Source organism: Lutjanus erythropterus, chromosome 21 (assembly GCF_056507025.1).
Source record: "Lutjanus erythropterus isolate fLutEry1 chromosome 21, fLutEry1.hap2, whole genome shotgun sequence".
Classification (NCBI taxonomy): Eukaryota; Metazoa; Chordata; class Actinopteri; order Lutjaniformes; family Lutjanidae; genus Lutjanus; species Lutjanus erythropterus.
In genome coordinates this window covers 14,471,922-14,484,431 of record NC_139337.1, presented here as the reverse complement: position 1 = coordinate 14,484,431, position 12,510 = coordinate 14,471,922, and the positions used below count along the sequence as shown (strand labels likewise).

Genomic DNA, 12,510 nt, shown 5'->3' with positions numbered 1-12,510 from the left:
TAACACTGAATAAAGAAAAAAGAACACACAAGATTCTTTAAACACGTTAGATAAAAAAAAAAAAACACACGCAAAAAGTAAGAAGCGATGGAGCAGGGAAACTATGTTCAATGTTGCATAGCTGTGCACTGAAAATCTGCCATCTGATCTGTCCCTGTTGTTGTCCCCAGAGTTATCATCTGAGGTCTAGGATTGTTACTCAACAGGTATTGTAATAGGTCTCGTACTTTTTTTCATCTACGTGTGAAAGGGAGGTAAAAATGGTTATAAACCTTTGTAATAACTGCAAGCTACATTTTCCAAACTCCAATTCCAAAAAAGTTGGGATGCTGTGTAAAACACAAATAAAAACAGAATGCAATGGTTTTCAAATGCTTTTCTACCTATATTTATCTGAATACAGTGCAAAAACAAGATATTTAATGTTCAAAATTATTAACTTTAATATTGGAACAGGGGCATGTTTACCACTGTGTTACATCATTTTTTTCTTTTAACAAAAACCAGTAAGAGTTTGGAAACTGAGGACACTAATTATTGAAATGTGGAAATTGAAATTATTTCCCATTCTAACTTAACATACTACTTCAAGTGCAAAACACTATGGGGTCTCTGTTGTCATTTTTTTGTGCTTCATACGGCACCAGACAGGTCTGGACTGCAGGCAAGCCGGTCTAGTACCACACTGTTGTAACACATGCAGAATGCAGTTTGGCATTGTCATGTACCTTTCAGCATCAATGGGACCTTCACAGATGTGGCAGTTAGCCATGATGCCATTGGCACTAACACATCCCAATACCATCACAGATGCTGGCTTTTAAACTTTGTGCTGGTAACAATCTAGGTTGGATGTCTATGACTTCCAAAAAGAATGTGAAATGTGGACTTGTCAGACCAAAGCACACTTTTTCACTGAGCTTGGGCCCGAAGAAGTCTGCAGAGATGGTGAAATCCCTAAATTTTTTGCAGTTTTGTGTTGAGAAATGTGATGAACCTCACCCCCATCGATGACTAAGCCTTGCAACAATGCCTCTTTCATACCCATTCGTGAAATTGTCATCTGTTATTAATTAACCTGTTAATCAAAACAGGAGTTTTGGGGAACTACATAACTTTCCAAGTCTTTTGTTGGCCCTGTCTCAACTTTCTGAAAAGATATTGCAATTCAGAATAAGTGTACATAACAAAAAAAGTCAATCAGTTTGAACATTAAATATCTTGTCTTTGTACTGTATTCAATTGATTACAAGTCGGAAGGGAGTTGCAAATCAGTGCATTCTGTTTTTATTTATGATTAACACTGTCCCAACATTTTTGGAATTGGGGTTTGTACAATTGTAATGGTCACTTTTTAGTTCAAAAGTTAAGAATATAAGATATGTGCAAAAAGAACAGTCATCAACTCATAAGTTTGAGTTTTATGACCACATCCACCAACTCTAACTTCATCATCCCTATCCTTTCCAACAGATCAAGAGTGCACAGGATGCAAGCGCAACAAAATGGAAAACCAAGAACTGAATAACGGGAAGGATATAAAAATAAATAAAAAATAAATAAATAAATAAAAAAGCTAGTCTGGATGGAGTGACTTGTCCAGTATTGTTCACTGGGGTTTGATCAACGTCAGGAGAAAGCCAGAAAACCCAGAGTCAGACAGCTGGGGGCAGGCATCTTGGCAAGAAGAACAGGTTGGGGTGTCGGGGATGAGAGTTGGGGTGGGTGAAGAGGGAAGAGAGAAAGGGGAAGGTGCCAATTTGGCAGAGTGGGCAGTATGTAAATAATAGTCATTTTTAAAAAAAGATGCATAATTTGTAGTTGGGAGCATGGAACCACCATCTCTGCTGCATGGTTTTTACAGTGCCCTTACTATGCATTAATGTACAGTATGTCTACTTTTCATAAAATGATAAAAGCCCCAAACCACAAGCAAGCTGCTGTTTACATTTTAGGTGTATCCACCAACTTCACTTAAGACTTCGACCTTTACAAGATAGTAATACTCTCTACTCTCATAATTCAAAATACAGATTAAAAGAATAGTTCACCCCAAAATTAATATTCGGTTATTATCTATTCACCCTCATACTGACTGAAGGCCGGGTTTTGTTTCTGTGTTGATTCTGCAACACTGTTTTCCTGTGAAACTCCAGCAGTGTTCTGCTGACTTACAAAATAAACCTGACCCTCAATCAACATGAGGGTGAGTAAACTATGACTGAATTTTCATTTTTGGATGAACCATCCCTTTAAATTTACTGACATTTACAGTTCAGACATGTACACAATCCTTTTTCAATACAAGAAAATACTCCAATTCTCATGCTTAGCAGTGCAGAGGGGGATAAAGGATCTAATGTCAAAGAAAGAAAAAACATAAAGCACAATCTATAAATATGTCCATCCTGCCATTATGGATTGGGGCTTTTCAGGACTCCTTGACTACCACTTACAGACCAAATGGGTGGATGACTACAGAAAGCTGGTAATGGATAATGTTAACCACTGTATTATGGCATACTATGCACAGCTAGAAAGTAATGTTTTCATGTTGGCGATTATAAAATAGAAAGATGAAAACAGGAGACACAGTAAGTTAACATAATATGAATGGTCCCTGCATGACAGCACTGTCCCCTCTGCATTGATGTAGTAAGTAAAAGGTTTATTTGTCTGTTTGTTTTCCTTTGGTCAAAGGCGTAAAATATACTCATCACACAACATCTGAAAACTAACAAGCTACTCATAACTAACAGCTGCTCTTTAAAACCAGCGTTCTGTGATGATGAGGCACCATCAACGTCAGGCTCAGCTGTTAATTTGTTCGGCGAAAACTATCTAATGGTGTGTCACGACAGAGCCACAGGGGGAAGGGAGTGCGATCTCAAACAATGCTGAGACAGGTCCCATACCAAAAATACCACAGACTGACTCAACTGTGTGACGGTGGACGGGAGGAGGCAAGGACACCTCTACCAAGTTAAAGGAAAAAACATATTACATGTTGAAAGTGGAATAAGCTGACAAAGGGTTTTAGCAATTCATATTCTGGAAAAGGAGAAATGTGTATTATATTTACTATACTAAATCTTAAAATGACTGTGATATGTCATCTGAGATTAAAGGAGCAATATGTAACAACTGTGCATTAAAAAAATTAGTTCAGAGGTAAATAGGTTGAATCGTGCTTAATATACAGTCTGTGACTGAAGCGAGTTGTTTCCCCCACCCCCTCCTCCTCAGACTCAAAGAAGCTGAGGCAAGTTGCAGGAGCACTGCAGGAGCGCAAGATGAGTGCAATATTGTAATCTCACAATAACAAGCAACAACACATCCTGCACTATAAGCTGATCAACTTTTTATGCTGTTACTGCAAGCTCCATATTAAAGTAAGTGGGTATTTGTGCTGTAAAATAGGTGAAATAACTGGCTTAATTCAGAGGTTTAGTGTTGGTTTTTAATTACCAGAGCACACTATGACACGTGCATGCAGACATACTTATGATGTGGCTCATTTCAGGCAATTTAACCACTGTGCAGAAGTTTATATCAGATATAGTAGTCAACTGTAACTGTGCACACAATAAAATAAAATAAATAAATTTTGTCCCCATCAGGGATGAAAAATAATTCAGCAGTGGCAGGGATATACAGAGCAGAGAGGGGTATATCCCTCCATCTCCCCAGCAAATTGTAACAACCGACTCGTCTTCACTTCTCTTTTTCCAAATATAATGTTGTGCTCGTCTTGCATTCCTGTTCAGTGTCCCTGCAACCTGCAGCAACTGCCTGAGCTTCAAGTCTGGGGAATATACAGCAAGGGAAACAATTTGCTTCAACCATAAATCATACGTTAAATAGGGATTCGGCCTATTTGATAAATAATTTATGGCTCCAATTCACTATTTGGACTGCAGTACTCATTTTTGAATACTAGGCTCTTACATATTTCTCCTTTAACTTTATTTCTAGCTGGCTAATTTAAAAACTCTACTGCAACAAAACAATAAAATAGTGTTTATTTTTTGTGTGGATTCTGACATCAAATGTGTTCAAAAATAAGATCAGTATTTTGTCATCATGACTAAAGCAGCTCTTACACAGTGGTGTCACCGTGTCAAAATCAGAATAAACAGATATTTTAATTTTGTGGTGGCTTGGATTACATGTCTTTGATGCAGCTGTCAGGTGTTATCTCTTTGTTTCTATGGCATCCTCCTATTCTGTCACTTTCTATTCTCCTGATTGTTGTCCATCTTTTATTTCCCCCGAGGTAGGCTGGGTCTCTTGCTTCCAGCCCTGACAGTACGGTTCATCTTACCTGCCACCCGCTCGTCTGACTCTCGGTTGCCGTCATCTGAGTAACGGGCAAAGTCCAAAGAGTCCAAGGTGCTGATGCTGCCTGCTCGATCTGAACGGAGACAGAGACAGAGACAACAGTGAGACAACTATACAATCACACACCCACGCAGTCAGATGAGTCTACTATCAAGCAGCTCACACGGCTCAAAAATGTGACAATGCACTGATCCTTGAGAAATGTTTGTTTTAAAGAGGTCTTTTTTAAAAGTCTACTACACAACAGTAGCCCCACTGCAGCAGGGATCAAGTAGTTTTCTTAAGGACTCTTAACCAGGCTGGAAGCATGCTGACACTGGGCTTGAGTTAGGATGGTGACTAAACACTAGGCCATCCTTCAACAAAACACATGGAAACTTTATTAAGTTCAGCTAAAAGCAGAGACCTTTAAAAGTCTGTGTGGGAAGGTCATACTTTTGCCAAGAAACACATGAGTCACTGAACATCGGGGAAAACAAATCAATCATAAAATGTTAACTTTGCTGAAAACTTCACTTATGGGAACACCCATTTCTAAACTAACACCTCTAATCAACAACCTTACATCCAAGTATGGGGACGGCAAAACATATTGTTCACTCAAACAACAGATAAAGCTGATACATAAGCATACTTGTGCTCCTATTTCACTGAGCTAGGCTGGCCTTGTAGCTTAGCCAATGGTGTTAGTTTTCCTCCGCTGCAATACAAGCACAAGATCGGCCTATTTGTTCTCTGATATCCAGATACAGTAGAAGGTCAAGCCAAATGTAGCGTGTAGACTAGCTTAAAGACCATGGAGGGCTTTGCTTTGCAAAGCTAAGGAGCAGTGACAGTGTGAGTAATGAAGCAGAGAATAAAATCATTGAGTAAAAACACACACTGCAGGTCGAGACCTTTGGCTTTTAGGTCGTATTAAGGACAAAAACTGTTCGATACAGAACCATTAGGTCTTTAGTGTATTTGTGCATGCAATCCTTGTAATGCTTTAGATACTACAGTAAATGTGAATTGTTTTTAATTTGGAGAGAAAAAGCACATGTACTGTAGATGCTCATGGTAATCAAATAATCACAATGCAGCTCCACAAAGCACACACACTCTCACTCCTGTGATTGTACAGTGAGAGTGTTTCTGCATCAGCTCTGTGTGTGTGTGTGTGTGTGTGTGTGTGTGTGTGTGTGTGTGTGTGTGTGTGTGTGTGTGTGTGTGTGTGTGTGTGTGTGATTGTTCTGTCATGCTGACATCAGGCTAACCCCTTTTCCTGGGGAGAACGCTTCCAACTGTCCTCACTTCCTGATCATGTGTGATCATGTCATCATCCAAGTGTATATGTGAGAGAAAAAAAAATCCACATGATGTGATCCACAGATGTGTTTTGTGTGTTTTGTGTGTGTGCCTGATTTGCAAAAAAACAAGTATTTCTCCCTGGCTGACCTTTCAGCTCGGTGCCTGTGGCGTGTATTGTCTGGATTGTGATAAATCTGACTCTTCAGACTGTCACCTCTTCACTGCACCCCTGCTGGGCAGGTTGTGCCGCATGCATGCACACACGCACACACACCACTCAATGCAACATGTCTCTTTGTGCTCTCGCGTACATGAGAGTCACCATCTTCCATTCAAAAGACTCCAAATGAGCTAAAAGGGCCTGTATTTGTATGCTTACTTAATAAATCCTTTGATAGTTTGGACTGAAAATACCAATTTTACATAGACAATTAGGAGGCCAGCGAGAGCTTTTTAGGGAGAACAGAGAGGGACAACAAACACAGTGAAGGACAGTTTTTCTGCTTTGGCAAGTAGAAAAACAAAGCAGATAAACTGGATACAGGGAGAGAAGCAAGAGAACAAAGAGATACATTTAAAAAGAGCTGATACAAATACAGACAAGGAGACAAGAGAGGATGGATGGTCGGGAGGTAGCCAACAAGCTCTTTTTTTTTTCTTAATGGGAGGGATGTTTTGGCAAGGCTGTCTGCTATTTAGAGAGTATAAATGGGATGAAACAATGGGGCACAAATTACAAGGGATGCACAGGCTGGCACACAAACTGCATGCACATTTGTATCAACAATATCAAAATTATGAAAATATATTCAATGAAATGTAACACTGAATAAGGCTGTCTATGAACTCAGCATATGATTATTACTTGGAACATGGGTCTAATTTAAAACCACACTTATCCTATGTATAACTAAGCGCTGGGTTATAGATTTGCAAATCTGAATGATACATGTAGGTAATAGGCTAGTAGATAGGTAACAAATTGGTGTGACTAGACAATAATGTCATTTCTACGGAAAAGCATGCTATGCTAATTCACAAATATGAAAAGGTGCACACAACAATAACCTGTGTTGTGATTTGGTCCACTGCTAACCAATATGCACCTGCACATAAATCCTTTACATACACGTGCACAGAACCAGCTGCACCCATTTGCAGACACACACACGGACACAGCTTAATGAAAGGCAGAGAGTTATGAACAGGGAGCCAGTCGGAACCGGTCCAGAACTGCATGGAGCCTGGCCAACACTCGAACAATATCATTAATTGGCTTCTCACACAACACCAAGTCCCTGTCCCAGGCAGAGGAAAAGATGAAGTGACATGAAGTCAGATAAAAAATTTAGAAAAAGAGTGCATGTGAGGTTGGACCAACTAAGGGGCAGAGGTGTTCCAACAGGCTGACAATGAATACCTCTGAATCTAAATAAATTCTAGTGGTATGACAAAGCCCAGCTGTTTTGCATGGGAAGTGGGGTGTGGTTGACCTGGACGCAATTGTGTGAAATATACAGATTTGTAACAGGAGAGCACGTAAATAGCAGTTAACCTAACCTAGAACTTATCATGCGAAGCTGCTATTTTGACCTAGTTGAAGCAACAAATTGTAGACACCCACAAACTACAATTTAACTTTCAGATTTCTGTCCTGAGATTATACAGTAAAGCCACTTTCTGGTATCCTGTATTATGTCTAAAGTGCAAACAAAACCCACAAAATCTTTAAATGTGGCAGCTTAGTGTCAGTGTGCGACTTGCATGGTACCTTGAAAGCTCCTCACATCATATGAGCAAATAACTGCCTGACAAGCCAATGATGGGTGGAGAGGGACTCATCCATGCTTCCTCGCTGCAAATTAGCAAGGTGGTGAGAGATGCCTTGCTGTATCATGTGACTAACAGACCAACAGCTGCTGTAGATATGATGCTGCTTGTAACAAGTCATTATCCATACACACTCTCACTGCAATCAACAGCTAACAGTCACTGGATGTGTATTCATAATGATTGCATCATTGACACTTCTGGTTAGTGAGCTGAATTAAGTGTGCTTATATTTTATATCTGTAGTCTCCAGCCGTGCAAGTGGGATTGAGCCGATGGACGATGCCATCAAGGCAGTCACAGCTGTTCATTTGACTACGTCTCCTTGTTGAGTTTATTATTATCTATATTTAACAGCCTGAAACCAGCATTTTCTGCCATATTGCATGAAAAATTACCTTAACAATTAATTGATTATTAAATTAGTTTAATTAAAAACAAAAACAGTTTCATTTTTTTTAGCACTTGCCCAGTTGGGTAGGTGATTTGTCAGATTTCTTGCTGGACATGGCATTTAACTTGCCCCAGGCAAGTGGTTGGTCCTTAATGTTGAGCCCTGATTGTTTGAAAAATTACACTGAAAATTATCTGCAAGCTGCTCTGTCGACAACAGAAAAGAGCAGACATTCGATCAGTATCTCTTCCTCCTCCTCAACAACTACCACAGTCTTATCTTTTGTCCTTCAAACATCAGGAAAAAAATCATTCCAATGATCACATGAGATCTTGGCTACTCGATTGTGCTGGAAGTGACATCAGCTGCTTCACATTTTCCCAATCTAAATATGGTAGATTTGGTTTATCAGGAATTGAGGATTACATATTTTGTATGAACCTTTACTCTCATCAGCAGCTAATAAGACTGTGATTGCTGTATCTCCATGACTCTCCTGTCAGTTTCACAACAGGGGAGCAGTCAAGTACCATCATACTAAAGCCACCATCATAAGTAATTTATTCTGTTACCGAGCTCCAAATCTTTTGGGGTTTTGTATGATAATGCAACTGCCAGACCTTTGCAACTGACACACACACAGCTCACAGCTGTTTGCTACTGTGTTCTGTACCTTAGGTCAGTCTACCTAAGTATTTAGTTCTACAGGGTGGGGTTTCATGCTGACAGGCAAGGGTTGCAGTGAATCTGACTGGTTGCCATCTGCTATCTGCTTAAGATAGCCTCAGGCTAGTTGCTGAGGGCCCATTCAAGAAACAGTCTCCTGAGACATCAAGTTATTGTCCATCTCTACTGTATCTAAATGAAGGAAAATACATCTTTTGGATATAAAGCCATATCCTTTCATTTTTTAACATTTATTTATACTCTGTGGCTCCCTTAGCTGGAAAACTTCCAAATGTTTATACAATGAAAATTCATCATCTGGCCTGGTTGCTCAGCCTGCAACAAAAAAGTAAAAATTACAATTGCAGTGCTGCTATAATACTGTAAATCCCCTTATCCATTCATAAACTAAAACACTGATTTAAATCCTGGAATTGATGGGGAGAAAAGCCTCAAATGAATGACCAAAATTACCCTCAACAACTAAAAACTGTGGCAGGAAACATATTGTTTACAGTTCACTCTGCCTTGATTCTGACAGCATGCCAGTTCTAGCAGATGAAAGCAATACTTATTGTGTTGATTTAAAACTACAAGTATGAGTGGCAAATCACATGCACTGGTGTGATATGGCACTTAGATTATTGACAAGATGCAAAGAGCAGGGGGCTCCTGGATAGCTCGGTTGGTGGGGCGTGCGCCCCCTGTGTGGAGGCTGTGGGTCCTCTGCAGTGGCCGTGGGTTCAACTCCCGCCCATGGCCCTTTGCTGCGTGTCATTCCCCCCTCTCTCTCTCCCCATTTCCTGTCACATCTTCAACTTTCCTGTCATTAAAGGCATAAAATGCCCCCCAAAAATATTAAGATGCAAAGAGCATCTGCTTTTTAAGACTGATAAAACAGAAATAAAAAACTATATTTCAGTGGCAGGTGTGATGAATGATGAGACTGTGTGAAGATCTGTTCAATTGTGTTCAGTCAAGACACTAAAAGGGATGTAGGTTTAAGACAATTGGGGTCACAGCCTATAGTATTTCCTGCTTGTGTGTCTCTGATTGTTTAAAAGATGGGGTGGGTATGTAACCATCTATATGGGTCACTGACATTGTTCCTATTCCTCTCCTTGATCCAAGATAAATATACTTTGACAAGACAGATCCAATCACTACAGTAGGGAATACCAAGCTGAGTCATGTCCATAAAAACCTTGGAGTCATTAAGAGGGTCTGAATAAAAAAATGTGCAGACAAAGTCATTTTAAAATCTATAATATATCATCACTTTCAAATTACATACAGTCCCTTAATAGTAAATATGCAAATATGAGACTTTCAGCAGCTCGATCTTTCATGATTAGTCGAAATATCCTCATCCTTTCCCTTTCTAGCTCACTTTAAACCAATTTAACCAATTTGCTGCATTTAGACCAGAGGGACCTTTATGGTGCCTTATAGGTCTCTGTTACGTATGAATACATTTGCTCTACTCACTTCAGTGAAACTGAGCCACAAGAATACTCATATTCCCTTCAATTCAAAGCTCCTGTGCTTTGCCACAGTTTATGGTAATACTACTCCTGCTGCTTTATTAGTAGGCTTTATTTATTTGTGGCTTGGGCTGCCACCATGGTTACCATTTGCATAGCATGTGTGTTTATGCGTCCAGACTATTTTAGCCACCACATAATGCTGCTGGCTAGTCCATCAAAGAAGTCCTGTATGTGGATGAGGGTGATACAGATACATACATCCTCAAACAGTAAGCCAAAGTAATATTAGGTAATATTACAGTAAGATAAACCTGGCCTAATAAAACCAATTGGTATAACCCAACAAAACAACTAACAGGGCACTGTTCTCCTCAGCAAAATGATGTAAGTACAGATCTCACAAACCTTTTTCACAGCAGCCATTTCAATATGATCTAGCAAGGTAAAATCAGGTGTTACCAATGATGCTAAATAAGGTCCTGTTCCATTTAGTGTAGCAGAGCCTTTCCAGTGAGCCAACATGAACAATAGAGTACTCTGACTCTGTCTGAGCCTTATTTAATGGTAACACCTGTGTTTACTCTACTATTTCATATCATATGGCTGCTGTGAAAAAGGTCTACTCAGAGTGTATAATGCTCTGGTGAATCCAACCATCTGTAGCCTTCTCTTCAAATTCACAACTGCTTTGTTAGCATTAACATAGCTAAATACAGTATTGTCACTGCAGGTTGTACAAGCCTTCTCTTCTCTTATCTAGTTTTCCTTTCCTGCAGCTGATCCTGACCTTTGACCTCTCTCTGGCCTACTGAAAAAGGTAACGTCTATTTTCCTACAGGACTCAATTACACTACAATGATCACCATAAGTCTACTATAATGTCACGCATCCATCTCCTCCAATTACCTAGATAACGTGGCCGCCTAATCACATTTCTGTGAGTCTGTGATGCTCTAGTCTGTATGTCAGCTAACACAGCTGACCCACAAAACCCGTTTGTTGGCTACGGGCCCTGGACCGGGAGGGCAGGTGCAGCAAGCGGATAGCTCATGATCGATTGACTTCCAAATCCAACGATTTAAGCTAACGTTAGCTAGCTACTGGGCTAACTTTGCATAATGCAGCATTGGAGACTAGACTAACTGACGGATACGTGACTAACACTGAGAGCACACTTACTCAGTGGTCCTCCAGGTCCGAGTACCTGGTCTTTGGCAGGCGGAGTGCCGCTCTGTCGCTCGAAGTTGCCAGGGTTGGAGAAATAATCCCTCAGCCTTGGAAGCTCTCTGCCTGCTTCCAGCAATTCGGTGTGAAATTCCAGGGCCGTGAGAATGTATTGGTCCCGTAATAGCTGAGCAGCAATAACATCCACAGATACCCGTGTCTCGGCGCTGCCTGCCATAGCGGAGGTGGCTGCCACCGAGACCGAGATGCCCTCGCCGCTGGGGCTGGTTCGGTTGCTAGACAGCAGGAGCGTCGGAGGTTCGGCGTCCGCAGACGGTGAGAAAGGATTGCCTGGCGGTGGCCCCGGCGCCCCGTCACTCGGGCTTCTCTCTGTGTCAACAGTTTCATTAGGGCGCCGTTCAGCCTCTTCCTCAGAATCACTGAGATTAAACGGGTTGACCGACGCCATTTTTGCACTATAAAGATTTTTAGCAATCTAAGCTAGCTAAGCTAGTCAGCCCCGCTTCTTCCTGAATAGATATTAAGCTAGGTAAGATTTGGTAGGTGGCTTTGACAAGGGGGAAAGAATGCCAAGCAGTGATTGGTCAATTCCGAGAGACATTACCCCAAAGCCCGCCTCTTTCATGGAATCATGATTTATGATTGGACACTGGCGGACAGAAAAGAAAATTGGGCAGGGCACATTTGACAGCTGATAGCCTATGCTAGCTAATGTGGTATCAAAGAACCACGAGCTGTAAAACTGCGCGGTTACACATATTGTTAGATATAAATCTCAAAGAATTTTCTTTTAATTAAAACACGTTTTGACAGAGATAAATATTGCAGGAAAGCTCGCTGGGAAATCAACACGTTAACTACAGTACCCACAATTCAGCTGTTACGTATATACGTTAACGTAACACGTCAAAGTCACAACAAGGAAATGAATGCTCATGGTACCTGGAACCTGAATTTCTTGTACTAATCTTCTTACAGAGGGACAGTTGGTTTTGTAAAAGGACGCACTAAGATTACGTTGATCTTGTTTCGTAAAACAAAACCTTCATCTGTCGGGTTCTCTGGATGTATAATTGGTCATTTACGAAGACAAAGTGGAAGCTAAATCAAGTGGATGGATGAAATAGTTGTAGATAGTTCTGCTCTGTCATTCATTCATCAATGAGACAGCGTCCCCGTGTTTTTTGAGGGCTGATTCCACGGAGTTTAAATACAGGTAAGACCTTTTGCATGGCCTATTGATGTAGCGTTTGCCACTCTTTTGTCAACATGTTTCACTGGCTGCTAGTCTGTGGTTGCACTAAGAAACTTGCACTT

At 40.6% G+C, this 12,510-nt stretch overlaps 1 protein-coding gene across 7 annotated transcripts in view; it reads right to left on the bottom strand.

The window, feature by feature from the left end:
- The window catches only part of relch (RAB11 binding and LisH domain, coiled-coil and HEAT repeat containing), a 45,871-nt gene extending 33,467 nt beyond the window's left edge, over positions 1-12,404 (bottom strand). For all 7 annotated transcript variants that reach the window (XR_014768933.1, XM_084710359.1, XM_084710360.1 and 4 more), the window contains exons 1-2: positions 11,188-12,404; positions 4,325-4,414 (exon numbers count right to left, since the gene is read on the bottom strand). Coding sequence is in view for 6 of the 7 variants with exons in the window: in XM_084710359.1 (XP_084566485.1) it covers positions 4,325-4,414; positions 11,188-11,641 (544 nt within the window). In the remaining variant the exon portion in view is untranslated. The remainder of the gene's footprint in view (positions 1-4,324; positions 4,415-11,187) is intronic.
- Positions 12,405-12,510: the final 106 nt, after the last annotated feature.